The sequence below is a fragment of the Platalea leucorodia genome, assembly GCF_965183815.1.
Source record: "Platalea leucorodia genome assembly, chromosome: 8".
NCBI classification, from domain to species: Eukaryota; Metazoa; Chordata; class Aves; order Pelecaniformes; family Threskiornithidae; genus Platalea; species Platalea leucorodia.
In genome coordinates this window covers 46,369,790-46,385,628 of record NC_138830.1, presented here as the reverse complement: position 1 = coordinate 46,385,628, position 15,839 = coordinate 46,369,790, and the positions used below count along the sequence as shown (strand labels likewise).

General features: G+C 42.2%; 1 protein-coding gene across 1 annotated transcript in view; it reads right to left on the bottom strand.

The window, feature by feature from the left end:
- KCTD15 (potassium channel tetramerization domain containing 15) overlaps positions 1-13,627 on the bottom strand; it is a gene marked incomplete at both ends in the record, with an annotated part of 38,236 nt that extends 24,609 nt beyond the window's left edge. Inside the window, 2 exons of the mRNA XM_082319349.1 lie at positions 12,013-12,188; positions 13,610-13,627. Coding sequence (XP_082175475.1) covers positions 12,013-12,188; positions 13,610-13,627 — 194 coding nt within the window. The remainder of the gene's footprint in view (positions 1-12,012; positions 12,189-13,609) is intronic.
- Between the last annotated feature and the right edge of the window lie 2,212 nt (positions 13,628-15,839).

Here is a 15,839-nt window from a genome sequence, read left to right as displayed (position 1 = left end):
CAGTTATAATTCCTACAAGCATATATGTGATTGGGAAGTTGCATCCAGTTCTATCTGTGTTTTTCTTATCATGCTTAAAATGGTGAATGAATGATGCTCCTGTTTATTCCTACATTTGATTAAGCTGTACCCAACATATTTTTCCTGGCTGTTCACTTAAACTGAACACGTCAAGAAGGATTTGTTAAAAAGCTATTTTGAAGGGAAAACAACCACCAAAGCCCATATATCCATACCAAGTAAGAAGACTTGTGTAACAGTTTTTACTGGTGAGCCCAAGCCATTGGCAGATGAAAGGCACAAGCGAAGAGGAATCACCAGTAGGTTTTTTGTTACTGCAGCCGGAGAGCAGGGACAGAGAGGAAGCGACCCGCCGACATGTCTGCTGGGAAAAGCACAGCGCCACGGCCATGTTCATGAAAAAAAGGGGGAGCTCCTGTCTAGGGGCTACAGAGAGGGAACCCGCACCCAGGAAGGAGACAGCAATACACCTGCTGCACAGAGGACACTTGCCCTACGGAATTAAGCTTGGCAAAAACTTTAAAATAATAAGAAAACAGTTAACTGTTGGATGCTGATGAGATACTGAAAGCTGAACCTGGCTTTTTTATGTGACTGTGAGAGATTCATTCTTAAATACAATACTATGGTCATGGGTTTGATTCTGGTCCCAGTGAAGTCAAGGCCAAAACATCCTTTGATTTAATTGAAAGCAGAAGCAGGCCCCGGCTTTAACCCTCGTGTCTGCAAACAGAATATAACTGGATGTGAACAGAAGAAGAAATATGTTTGGAATTGGTTACAAATCCATGCGTGATTTTTTTTCCCCCCTCTGCAAGATTAAGAAGTGGTCATTGAATTTTTTTCCTCATTCAACAGCAGTGTTAAATACTACTGGCCCAAATTCAGCCCTTGTTCCCTCCCAGACAACCCCAGCACAAGCAGAGGACCCAGTTTCTCTATTGTCATCTACTGGTTCCCATGGAGTTCCACTAGCCAGATTTGTCCGTGAAATTGTATGTTAAGTTGTGCAACAGCAGAATTTAGGCAGCGGTCTCCCAGAAGGCACACCACATTCCCCAAATGCCAAAGCTGCAGCTTTTGGTGTAAATTGTAGTGGTACAACTTGTTGGCATAACACAGTATGACACCAAAGAGGTTAAAAAGAGTCCCTCATTTTCATTGTCTGCTTTCTCAAGAGAGAGAGACTTGCTGCTGCAAAAGCATCTACCAGATCTAAACGGATTACCTGCAGCACTGGTAGCATCTGCACTCCATTAGGAGAGAGGCGTAACGGGAGCCTGCCCTTTGGACTGGGATTCCTTCAGCGTTTCAGCTTTACGGTGCAAATCTGTTTCCAATGCTTGCCAACTGATCCCTTCAGAGTCTGACCAAGAGTAACGGTGCAAATGCTGTACAATAGCTTCCCAGCATCCACGTGCAGGACTCCTTTCAGGTTTTGCTTTATGTGGTCCTCAGCAGATAAAAAAGCAGCAATTTTAGCCTTTGAACGCATATCATACCGCAGCAGAGTGAAATCAACACAGTACAGGTGAACACGGGAATACCTCTGCTCAGCCTATCTGTCCTGGTGCCCAGCTCTGACAGGCAGGCAGTCGTCACGGTGACTGCATCAATAAGGAATGCAGTCGTGCATGCATGCGAAGCTAATGGCCATCCTGCCTGGCAGAGTTTCAAGTGAGAGCAGATCAGGTAAAAACAAAAAACAAACCCCTCTAAAATGTTTACAGGTGTAATTTCTTTTTTAAGCATCAAAAGATTGAAGTACATGCTAATCACAGCAGATGAGGTGAAGGAGTAGGCAGTGTGGTGGATAGAGCATGGAGATCTGACTTTATAACTGGATTTTAGTTCCAGCTCTGCAGCTTCTCCCAGCTATCAAACCAGATAAGGAGAGCCACCAACCTGGTGTAACTCTGTATCAATGAAGTTATACTAGGGATGAGACTGATTGACAATACTTACCTGTTTCAGTTACCAGATTATGCATTTAATGTCAGTACAGCACAAGGGAACAAGCTGATGTGCTGCAAGGACGAGGTGTACTTATCAGTTTACTACGTTGATGTAACAGAGAAACTTGGCAAAGTCCATGCGGCTAGCAGCAGCACCGGGCACGACCTGTGTCAGCGACAGCCTGGCATCCTCCACACCATCTTGTAACTGTGTGCTCGAGAGATCTAGCCCCCCTTACGCTTTCACATATGAATCCTGTGTTCGCATGCCTGGATATTTCTTCTATTTAAATATGCACTTTGTTCTTAAAGATATTATTAACCCATGAATAGATTAATTCTGACTTCAGTTATACAGGTACAAATTTGGAGTAACTCCTTCAAAACCAGTGGAGTCATCTCTTTGGGAAGGCCATCTCACCAGGAAAGGTATGTGCGCGCACCCATAAGTGCACGACGTTTTGTCTTCATTTGCCTGTTGGTTTTACACCTTCAGATGTTTTTGAGACCGAGTACGGTGGATACCCAGCAGAAGCATCTTACCACAGCGTTCAGGTTCTCGTAACTCCTCTCCACACATCACATCAGTATACATCCCTGGTGTAACTCTACAAAGGTCAACAGGGTTACACTAGGGATTATTTTGGCCAGGTTTATTATTAGGGCAGTTTTCTAAAAGAATAGGGCTTATTTTGTTTCCATTTAAGCTTACGGTAAAACTCTCATTGACTTCACTGGAAGAGAGAATTGGCCCAATGTACCAATATCCAAACCACCTCCATTTATTTCAGTGAAAGCAGGCAAGGAATTAATAAGGTCCAATGTATTTTTAAATCTTAGATTTCATAAATGATCACAAGCATGTAGGTCACAATATATACACAGAACGACACCTACGACAACCACCAGTGGGATCATTAAAATAATTAAGCTAGGCCTAGAGACAAATTCATTTCGTAACATGTTCCTTACAAAATAGATACCCCTTTGCTTCATAATCTAGGGAGTCTGTTTTATAAACTTCCTAAGTAGTTCATGAAATAATATCCCCCTAAGCAGACCAGGTCTACTTGCCATTGCAGGGTCTTTATAAATCAAAAGTTTATAAATCAAAAGACAAACACCAGTGACATGTATTCAAAGACGAAATATGAAGAGGTAACGCCTCGTCTGCTCCACTGGTACGGTGGTTAGCTGTGACCTCAGGACACAATTTCCAGTACAAAGCTATGGAATCCGCATCTTTACATAACTCCTCTCCATGTGATGAGGGAGCTGGATGCACAGCACATGAAGAATCAATCAATAAAGGAGATTCTCCTCTGCTTTAAGTGTAAAGCTGCTACACCTCTGAACCTGAGCACAGATGCAGTACTTCACACCATGCTCATCAGCAGGAAACAGCCTCCACTAGCAGCACGTAGAAGGAGGAGAGAGGTTTCCACAGCATCCTATGGGAGTGGTTTCTCAAAATATCCTGCTAATGCTTTTCATGTTACTGCCCTGAAAACGACTGCTGAAAAATTCTTAAATTGTGCTGCTGGCACCGAAGTGCCCCGTCAGGTGAGTGGTAAGTGAAAGTAGCAATGAAAGAAATAACAAAGTACTTGACCAACTAACCTCAGAAACTACTATCAACATAGAGTGCTAAACAAAAAAAAACAAAACCAAAAACAAAATAAAATTGAATTTTTGGTCCCCTTCTCTGCTGGCTTCTCTTTGTGAGTTTTAATAAACCAGACTACTTTTCAACCTGTTGTAAGCAGGAAGAGTGGGAATTACTAATGTGCTAAGTGTAACTCAGCTACAGTCTTGTTATCACTGCAGAAGAAGAAAGGGAAGAGCAGAAAACGCGACACGGTCAGCTGGGTTTTGCACCGCAGGTACTGGAGACACTGTTCAACATTCATCTTCTGGACTCCTCTCAGAGGCTGTAAGTGACATCCCTCCTGACCACAGCCAGGCTGCACGAGCTGCACAGAGACGCCTGCTCTTCCTTTTGACTAGCCGAGCCGAATAAGCTAGTATCTGGATAGGAATGTGCCATGTTCTCAAATTCAGGTTTTTTTGAACAGCCTGTGCCAGGCATAGCACCACAGCCATCATTTTATTTCTGTAAGTCAGACGAGTGTTGATTTGCTGTCTTCTCCACTCCATGACTAGCTTGGTCTGCCCCTTCCTAGTTGCCATAATACCCATTTATGCCTACAACTCCACACAACCCAGGCTGTAAATGTATGCAGAGAAACAATAATTTCCAAAAAAGCATTCTTCAGAGACTAGCTAGGCAGTACTTTCTTGTATGTTTCATCAAATATTCCAAGTAAGCACACAAATAATTCATTCATCAACTGGGCCCAATCTCAGCACCCAATTACAGTAAGATTTGTGTTCCCAAAGGGTAAACTCTGCTTTCGTCTCCAGAGCCTGTGGGCAGTCCCCAGGCAGTGGCTGTGCTGGGCAAGGCAGCGGTTATGAAGTCCAATAAGGAGTAAAGACCTTTATCACAGCAGACAGCTCAGCTCTATTGTGGCTCCCTACATGCCAGTTAGCAGGAGGTCCTGGAGAGGTGGACACAACAGGTCTGAAGAATCAGTTTCTATATAAATTCCTTCCCTCCCATCTCCCCAAGTCACTGCAGTGAAGAGTAAGGGTTACAGGGACTATTCTCCTTTACCACCAAAGCTACCGCTCCAGCTGTGCAACAACAGCCCTGGGTAACGTGGGGAAATCTGCTATCATGGTGTGCTTCTATGGGCTTTGCCAGACCCTGAATCCAAGACTTTTTCCCATTAGTGAAAGCTAGAGACAGTGTATCTAACATCACCATTCCCAGCTGTAATTACATCCCTGTTACAGATTATTTTTGTTTTCCATAGAGGCCAAGCCATGCGCCCCTTCTCTGGCACAGGTGCTCACAGACCTGGAACTGGTGTGACTCCTGCCGTAGCGGCCCCAGCCAGTCTGTCTGCAAGAGGAGATGGTTCTTCACCTCCACCCACTGTGCTCTGCCCCGCGCAGGACCCAGGAGCTGTGCTGGGTGCATCCTAGCAGCAATGCACGTCTGCCCATAGGAATGAACGCTTCCCACTTTTCCCAGAGCTTATCAAAGCGCTGCATGGACTTGTGTGACCTCAGCCACGCAGCACCCGTACAAAACGGCAATACTTGGCTTCGCAGATACGGAAAGACTGGTTCACTTGACACTATCTATCTGATTCAGCAGCCTGGCAATGAGAGTTCCTTCGCTTGCTCCAGCTGCCACTCTGGTAAGCGCAACGTCCACAGGTAGACTGGGGAGACATAGAGGATGGAAAGGGGACAGGCCCTTTTTAAGGGTTTTTTCCTGAAGGGTTCTGCTGGTCAAAATTCCCTTGGAAACCAAAGAGAGATGTGCTCAGTCAACAACCAAATAAGAAGAACTCAAAAAATTTGTCTCTAAATTGCAAGTGCATGAAATGAAACCACAAATTATTTTTGATCTCCATGAAAATTCTTACGTTAATTCAGAAAAGGTGCTGCACATAACCAAAACCTCTGGTTTTCGGCTCCTTTATTTGTTCTGATCTGCAGCATACACCTGATTGCCTTAAACAAAGGCAGAGCCCTGGGCAGCCCTGGCAGGCTCACCGCTCTCTGCAGAGCTGCTGCGCTGGTGTGCAGTGTCGTTACGTGTGCACAGTGCTCATGCACCGTGCCCATAACCTGCATCTCTGAGCATTTGTACCGCGCAGGAAAAACACTTGGTCCGGCCTCTTCAGGTGTTTTGCTTTAAAGTCTGTGTATGGTTTAAGTTCACAATACCTATTAAAATTAATGAGCTCTGCGCTGCAGCTCACATGCAGGCACATTTTGTAGCGCTTTGCCTGAACGTGGGCTGCTGGCTCTGACTCAGAAACTCTTTGCTTTTGGGTAATATACAACAGTTCGTAGCCCGCGAGTGTCAGAGCCTGGTGCTACCCCACAAACAGGGCGCTCAACAACTGACCTCAGTGAGAAGAGTGGTATCTTACGAATGGTGAAATGTGCCATGGCAGCATGCTTACCTATGTCCTTCACTGTGCTTAAAACAGAGTCATTTAGCAGGTGTGCAGCGATGACGGAGGGACTGAAGAGGGACAAGACAACATACAGACGCTGTGTGGGTGAGCGGTATGGAATGGCAGTGGTGTGGAGAGGTTTGGGAGACACCTAAGTTGGGATGAATGCTACCAATGCCGCAGTGGTGCAGGACTGCTGTGGCACAGGGCTGGCAGGAGGCTCTGCTGGCCCAGGAAAGCTGACACCGCTTCTGCTCCAGACTGGGATCCTGCCCTCGACTGTGCTGTGCTTTCACAGCCACCAGCAATCTCCAGTTACGAACAAATCTGGTCTTCACTCCACTTAATCTGTCTGGAGTACAGGCCTTGTTTAAGGACTGATTTACACCCTAACTGCCATCATGGGGTAAGTGACAAAATTTGCTAATTGGACATTGTTTTCAGGCAGTAACATCAGTAATACACAGATTTGATGGGAAATTAGCAAGTAAGTAAGTTATTGTAAGAGTGACACTGGATCGATCCTACATGAACAAGAAATGTGAGATGTTCTCAGGTATGCTACGTCCAGACCCAGTACAGAGCCCTTAGTGTAAAGGATGATGTGGAAAATCTGTCTTGTAGATCTCGGCAGCAGGAGCTTATGAAACCACTGCATCTGGATATATGGGGTCAGCAATCATGTTCTGTCAGGGACAACAGAGGGGTCCTAAAACTTGAAGAAGAGCATTCCCCTAACTCAGTCCAGCTTGGTGCGGCTGCAGAAAAGGGAGGAGAAGCAGAAGATCTCAGGTGTCAGCGCTGAGCTCCAGCAACCAGAGAGATGGAGGTGCTGGAGGAAAAGGTAGGGGAATTAAAAACCACAGATACCTACAGAGTAGCTAGAATCAGAAGGTCATGCTTGGTAGGAGAGCTTGTCTGAGGGTGGGTCTATACAAGAATGACAGTTTGTTTTGGCAAGAAACATTCAGAGAAGAAGACACGTGCTTCAGGGGACTCCTTTGTAAATCACCAAAGAAGTCCATGGGTTCAGAGGAAAGTGGGGCACAGATATGCCTGGAAAACTCTACTATGTCTTGTAACAGCTAAGGTAATTAGTTTCTGAAACAGTTAATAAAGCCTGTGCTGGTTTTCTTTGGAGGACAGAGCCTCCAGAGAAGGGGCCCAGGTGCCCCAAAAGCTGAGATCAGGACATGCACTATGTTAGCACTGGCTCAGCATCCCTTGGGCCGTGGGGCCAAAAAGCCCCATTTTCTTGAAGAGGAAAGGCTGGGAGCAGAGAGGTCCCAAACACAGTGCGCTACAAACTGGCGGGGGAGGCTCCCTGGGGTCTGCGCACCCACACCATTCCCACCTAGACGTTGCCGCTTCAATTAAAATTATTCCTGCTCGCTTTTATCACATGACTAATGCCACAAAAAGCATGAGCTTTTAGAAATACATTTTGAACAAAAGAACATATGTATCTTTAATAGAGGGTTATACAACAAATAATACTAATTAACCAAGAATGTAAGGTAAACATATTTAGCTTTTATAGCAGAACAACTCACAAAGAGCTCACAGCTAGTCTCTGAGTTAAAAACACTATTCAGGGCTGCAAAAAGGACAGAAATCTTGTTCTGCTTTCTAACAGAAATGCAAAGTGGTATCAAAATTTCCAGTGAAATCGAGAAGCTGGGGCTTGCTGTGGTATATGGAGATTTGGAACTTCTTTTCCACTTGAAGTCAATGAGACGTCTCCCACTGAGTTCAGTGGGATAAGACTGGAGGATCTGGCAATGTCTTTGGGTATTCCTGACTGCACATTAGGAGCTTGGACTTTTGGTGTGGGTTTGCTTTTTAGAGAATTGTCTCACTCCCTTGGATAAATACAATTTGCGACTCACTTTATAAATGTGCTAGAGCTTTTGCAGCCTTTACAATCTGTCATATAAATCCATATTCAAGTGTCAATGTGTGAAGGGGCTGTTTTAGAGGTCCTCTGGGTGGAAACATGAATGGAATTTCTAGAAGAAATGCTCTCAAAGATGAATAATTTGTCTACTTAGCCAGTTACTTTAGAAATAAGATGTTGATGGTAAGAGTCACTAGACTGAATTCAACAGGGTTTTTTTTCTTTCTTCCTGTAACTCACAACTACCACAGTTGGGAGTTTTGGTGGGAGAACTTGCTGAAAATAAGCTACTGAAATTGAGCCTCAGATCCAGGTAAGACAACATCAGCCTCCTTGCACCTCCAAAGTTTGTTAACTTTAATGGCAGTTTTGGGTATGCATGGAAAGCAGCCTCAAGTAGCTACAGGAAGAGGGATTAATGATATTACTTCTGAGATAATTTCTGTGACCACCATCATTACGCTGTTGTTGATCACAGTTTCTTTTATATGTTTCTCATTTTTCTTGCCTTTAACCCTCTGAAAGGCCAGCTTTCTTTCTTTCTTGTATGGCGTTTCATTCAAAAAGCCAACTGGATAGGTGTGTAAGAGTAGTGCACAAGGTGAGGGTAAGTGGTTTGGAAACCATTTTTGACAGTGGCTGCTCAACCCTCTTCTCCTTTGTCACACCGGTTGTGCGCTGCTCAAGCTTTCTCCTTTTTAGATGAGAGAATTTATGTAGCCCATAAAAATTTACTGGAAAGAGGGCGTCTACCCCCTTTAATGCCTAATCTGGCACCCTTTACTTATGCAAATCTAATCAATGGACAAATGCTCTTCTCATAGCAGCTGCGCTAATACAAACAACATCAAAGACTTTGTCAAAGTTGCTCTGAAACAACTCTGGGATCACTGAAATGCAAGATTTGGCCTCCGACTTCACATCACCAGCCATTCACTCATGTGAGTAAGACTTCCAGAATTGGGTCCTTTCTCTCCCCGAATTAGAGCCAACCACATAACCTGGGAACAGCCAAGCAGAGCCTGCCGAGTAGGCTGAGCACAGTCAATCCTAACAAATTACAATAAGAAATGTATCACGCTGCCTGCTGTCAGGTGTAATTTATATCATACCAGAGGGGTGACTGGAGAGCAGGTATAGGCAGGAACTGGTCATACCTATACTTGCTCCTGCTGGGCCTGATCTGGCAAGCTGCTGGGAGCTCTTCCCTCCCATTGAAGTCAACATGAACTGAGTTTGTTCAGGACCTAACAGGATTGGGCCTCCTCAAAATACTACGGAAGGATAAACATGATTTGATTATTTATTTTTTTCTGTTTTCCATTAGCATGTGATGTCTCTGTGTATGCATACCCTGATTGTATTTATACACATGCTCACAGTCTGTATGTGTCCTTAAACATACAGGTACAGTATATACTACAAGCTAAACACCTAGTTAGGATTTTGGAGCAGAGAGAAAGAAATAGAGATTGTTACACAAATAAACAGGAAATTTATTCCCACAGCTTTCTATTTTAGTGAGCGCAAACTATTTTATGTGACTGGAGCTAAGATTTAGCAAAGCATTTCAGCATATGCTTACATCTTTTGCTGAAATACAATCTACAAATTTCTTATATTTCTTAGATTTGAAGCTTTTAAACTCATGCTCAGACCAGGAGTTTAATATGCTGTCCAAAATAATCCAGAAAGCTCTGCGTGCGGCTGAGTATGGCCATGCCTCTGTATGTGGCCATGCATGTTATCTCTGAAGCATAAGCTAACAGTGCTCTGGCATTATTTTAGGATGTCCTGCTCAGAAAAGCTATCTCCTTCTTCCTGCACCTGTGAGAGACCCGGGATTCCGCTCCCGGGCAGACCACTGCGAAGACAGTCTCTGCCTTACGGAAGATATACACACCAGGGAAGTGAAGCACCATCAGGAGCTCCAACCATCCTCACTGAAATAACTGCAAGTACTTTGCCTTAACCAGGAATGAGAGCAGGCCAGACTCAATGGGGGGTAACCAATCAAGTCTACTATGCAGCACTGCAGAAAAACAAATAAAAAAAAATGAATTAAAAAGCAAATTTAAAAAAAAGGAAGAAATAATAAATTAAGGTGTACACTTCATCCAGCTTCCTAATGTATGTAGCAATATGTCCTACTTGGGATGCTGGTGAAGGGTTATCTTTTGCTATAAAAATATATGTGATTTACAGGTCTCATCCTGTAAGTTCTTACTTCAGTGAGAACTGAAGTTTGAGCAGCTGAAAAAGCATTCAAGCCTTGAGGTAACACAGCAATACAAACAAAAGACAGTACACAGCAAAACATCGGCAGCATGTGAGCTCTGGTCAGTCACAGTTTTGTACTTTCAGTTTAAACCAAGTACAAAACGTGAAGAAATACGCTTTTGTTATTTATCAAACAGGAAAAAAAAAAAAAGGTTTTAGATCAGTACTCTATTTTCTTTAAATGAAATCTGTGAATTTATGTATATTCTCCCAAAGCTTCCATAACCGAAGCTTTTATTAAGTAAGTCTGATATGGGGCATATTTTAAAAATAGTGTCAGCAGTGATATTTTAAAATGTGGAAACAGATGTGCTACTCTATTACAACTGCTGAATCTTCCCTGTGTTTTTTTATACTATGAAGCATTTGTCTGCTTCTGTTATAAATCTCTCCCCACTGAACAGATTTCTTCTCTATGATTAAAGCAGTACCACACAGACATCACTAAACAGACACTGTCCAGAAAAATCGTATTGTTTTGGCCTGACCATAAAATACAGGTATTTTAATAATTGTTTCTTTCCCAGAGAGAATTTCAGCAGCTTCCCTTCCTTGGAATGAAATCACAGCCATATGCTTTATGACATCAGAGGCGTTTCAAGGTGTCTCCATAAATGTCATTTATTGCTTGGGAACCTGCCAAATCTGTGCAAAAAATCCCCAGTTCTTTTAAAGGAAAAATCTTCAAATGAAACTAGAGCTCTACACTGGTTGTCATACCAAAAAAAAAAAAAATATCTGTCCTTTATGGAAATGCCCTTACGGCCATGCAGGCAGCAAAACCTCTGGCAATGAAACCTGCTGACCTGGGCTCCGGTTTGCTTTTGAGTCAATGGTGCCTCCTTTAACCAGTCTGCTGGGCACCCTGGCACTGCACATCTACACCTTCTCTTGGTTACATATGAGGCACTTACCCTTCTCAAAAATAAGCAGTCTGAATAACAAAAAGCTGAATTGGTTTAGTGATCATAACTGTAATCAAATTCAGGTATGTCTGAACATATTGCTCCAATGAATGTGCTTTAACCCTTAACACAGCGGTTCCTTACCATCATAGGCCCGATGCTGCCCAGAATCCCCCATCCTTCATGGTGCCCAGTACCCCACGGGACTGGGAGCTGGGCAAATCATAAAGAGACTCTATGTCATATACACAAATATACCCTCATGCCATATCTATTCATAATTTGGCATATCTGGAGTCTACTCTGAGATAATACTGGCCAGATCTAAATAAATCGTGCCAGATGTGTCACCAACCTGTCCAGCACAAATCAGCTACCTTTAAGCATGCAAAGATTCAATCCAATCTGCAGCTGCAAGCAGACAGAGCAGGTCGGCCGGCCACGGCCCGAAGGAAATGACCGCTGACACCGAGGCACGCAGCTACCACAGGGGTTAGGATTTTGGCTGGCCGACAGAAGCATCCATTAGTCCCAGTGTAACAGAGCCGTTCTGTTTTCTTAAGGAAGAAAAAAAGGAATTCTTTTTTCCCTTAAATCTGAAAGAAAGAAGTTGCTTGGTACAGTTGGAAATAATCTAGGGCAGCACACCAACAGGTGCCTCAAATGTATCAGCAAAGTGCAGAAGACGTTGAGAGAGAAAATGAATAGACTCTCTAAATAATACATAAATTTTACAGGCTTTTTTTTCTGTCGAACCCCAGTGAAGTTACTGTATAAATCGGAAACTGAATTATTCATAACTGGTGAATATATAATAAATCATATTTCACATTGAAATATTCCTCACAGGTACATGCCTCTTTCCATGCAATGAACAGAAATGGGCAGCGAGCCTGACAACACCGAGGTCTCACCTGGAGTCTGGGTACTTTGTCAAGGTAGCCAGGCTGCTGGTGTACATGTGTCCTCCTACATCGATGTGCACAGGAGCGTTCGACTTGGTGAGTTGAGCTGGGAGAGGAATTCCTTGAGCAGCCAGCGGAGAAACCGGGGACCGTGTTAGAGACAGACGGGACATGCTTCTTCCCTCCTGCAAAGGGAAGGCAAAAAAGAACAGTTTCTCTTAAATGTAGCAGTGTGCTACCTTTCTTTCCAGTGTGATCACAGATCTAATCAGATCATTTTTGCATCTGCCTGATCACATATTCAGCTAACAAATTATTGCCACCACTGTAATTAAGTGTATTTGCATCATTTTCTTCAAAGTACCAGAGGGGAAGAGAAAGATGCTTATTAGCAATAAGAAATCAAGAAAAAAAATTTTCAAGGTGTCAGCCTCAAGGGGCATAAAACAAACTGCAAAATTCTAATTAAAGGTCGCGGGCTTATGTGTTAGATGTGAAATATCCCCTGACAAACGAATAACCAATTTGTGAATTGGGATTCAGGGGTTTTTGCAAGTTTGTCTCAGTAACGAGACACCTCTAAATTAGTGACTTCCTCAGTACCCAAGGCATTTAGTTTATACTAGTAAATTTCACATCAAACTAAGATCAATTTTCTGGTTTATTTTCAATAATTGTGAAATAAATGGATAATTTTCAGTTAAGCCTTAATAGTAGACATAAAGAACTAATAAGCTTTCAAACTGAAAGCAATTAATACCTGGAAGCAGTGAAAACAGGAAGATATATAAACTGACCCATGCCTTCATGACAAGACACATTAGAAATTACTGTACAATCTGGCATGTGAAATTACAAATGCAACAATCCACCCAATGTTTACTGCCCTAAAAATATTTGAAAATTAGTGAAATTTCTGAATTAAGTCAAAAAATCTCCAGCTAACGTACAAAGACAAAAAATACTGAAGTGTCTTAAAAATGAACAGGACAACCATAGCAAAAGAAAATTCCTCAATTCTCTTCTGTAAGAAAAGCACAGCTTATTCTGCATGAAATGTGTGTCTCAAAGCTGATTTCAGTTAAATCGGTATAGACGGCAAACATGTCAAACGGAAAAAAAAACCTTTTGTAAAAGTTTAAGAAAATGTCCATCCATTCTCCCCCTTATGGGTAAAGCAACATATGCAAAACATTATAGTTGAAGACATTTCTGAATATAATCTAATTTTCTTGGTATTTTGTTCTGCAAGCATGCTACCAAGCATCCAGGCTCTTCCTTATATCTGACAAGCACTTTACATGCAGCATTGCAATGTGAATTCCCATTTCTCCCACATTACTTTGACAATGTTTCTTAGAAATCTAAAGCTGGTCTTGCCTTTCTCTTAGCAGTATATTGCACAAGATGCCTGGCTACGCCACTCGATGAACATACAATTAGCAACATTCTTTGTAAAAAAAATTCTGAGCTATATAGAAAGGGACTGAAAAATCTTAATACATCTGGACAGCCTCACAAAGTCATCGCAACATCTCCATTTACTGTATTTCATCTTGGTTAGCTCCTAAGAATTTCCTGCATCTACAGCACAGAAATACATCACCCCATTATGAATCCACATCCTTTTCTCTTCGGAGGCTGGACGGACATCTGCACTGAACACGAAGCAAATACCAACTCTGTCCTAGGACTTCTGTGTCAGCCGATGCGAAATTGGGCATTAACATTTTTACTACAGCACCACCTTCAAGGAAAGTGATTGAATCCTTTCATGACTCAAGACGTTGCTTTCTTGTTTCCCACAAGAGCCTGTTGTGGGCAATCTTCAGTAAATATGTCATACAGCATAAATAAAAGAACTAACTTTTAAAAGCAACTTAGTATCTAAGTACCTACAGTATTTTAGCAACGTGTTTACTAATCTGCGGGTGCCTCATCTGTCTGCCAACACAGACAAAGATTTTTTTTTCTTACCAAAGAGCACTGTAAACTCATGTTCACTCTCTACTCCTTCACTTAAATGAAAGGGTCAGAAGATCCAGGCTGAATGTCAACCCTGTCTTTGTTCAGACCCCAACTATTATCACTAATGATAAAGGTACAGACCTCGCAGAATACAGAGCTGCCTTAGAAATAAACCTCATGCAGTTTCACAAAACAAGTGCCTAATTAGGGCTCATCTGTACCCCTTGTTACAATTTCCAAATGAAATCAAAGGACTTCCAGTCCTCTGTAAATGCATCTTACACTTAACCATTTGTCTTGAAATACAGACTTCAATTTTAAAATATGCACAGATACCTAAAGATCAAGTGATCTGAATCTATTGTGCATATTTAAACACTGCTGCTATCTTAGGATTTTGTTTAATGTTAGTATACCAGTAAATTCCTTGATCTGTAAAGAGTCTGAGATTCTCAGTGAGGCCATACTCACACAGTAGATATTTAATTTATACTATTCACTGGAGGGACCTTTTGAACAATCCTCTGCTTTTGGCATCTCTCAGCTAGAGCATGTGTTGAAAAAACACTTAATTATAGAAAATCACTGGAAAGCTAAAATAGTTCTCAAACTTTTATGGCTTTTCATGCTTATTGAGGGTGCCATTGGCTTTCTGAGGGAGGGGAGGAGAAGGGGAATTGAAACACAGGCTTTTCCCCTGGTTGGAGAGGTTTCGTATTAAAAAAAAATGAATCCTACGTTTTTATTAAAGTTGTGGAATTCAATCATTTTCGTACGAGCAAATTATCAAGGGGCATAATTGTTCAGCACTACATAAAGGGCACTGAAAACACTCCTATTGCTCAAAAAAAAATAAATACCCCCTATTTCTTAAGGTACCGTAACCCTATATCTAATGACTCCTTCCTCTTCTTAATGTAAAACACAGCTCAAATTCATCACACTGAGTAATGTACTTATTTTATGCACAAAGCAAAATCCTAAATGTATTTATCCAGTGAAAGTCTTTATGCACATATTTTCTAATACTGATGTGAAAATTAAAACCTTAAGGGTAAATATCGCAGAAACACTAACAAACTTCATTTATTAAACCATGTAAAATAATCCTTGCTCTTTAGTTGCCTACAACAGGATGCAGCATCCCAACTAGTGGCACAGGCAATAACCCTGCTCTAATAAGTAACACAGGAACCTGCTGAAGGCAAAATCAATAGAGCCTGATTCCCAAATTATCTGAATATTTAGTTTTTCAAACATTGCACACCAAGATCTTTCAGAGCCAGCTTATCTTTTTCTGCCTTTCTAAGCTAACTGCATAAGTACTGCTTGTAAAAACTATTTGCCCATGCAAAGTGAAATAATCACAATGCCATGCTCATTTACACACAAAATGATTTTGTGTCCCATTGTGCTCACAGTTGTTCAGCTCTCTAGGGGTGATTAAACTAGCTATGCTGCTACAGCTTGAGATGATTTCACTGAATCGTTTCTCCATGAAGTTGCTTCTTTGCTAAGCTGTTATTTTAACCATAAAAGGTAAACAGAAGGCAGTTGTAAGAGCTCCATTCAGCTCCGTGCCCAGGGCTATAACCCTAGGGCAGAGAATGCTGAAAGACTGCAGAATTTTCCAGGGTGTTGCCTTTCTTGCTCTAAAGCCTTCAGGAATACTGTTCATTTAATACACACTCTAGATGATACATTTCAGATCCTACTAAAAGAAAGACTTCAAAAGTGTAAGAACTTTTGGGCGGATGAAGCTTTCCCACCTCTGCACATAGCTCGGGGCCATGGTAACCAATACTGCTGTTGATGTTGGGAAAATACAGTAGAAATAAACTGCACAGAGCAGAGCAGACAGATAGGGA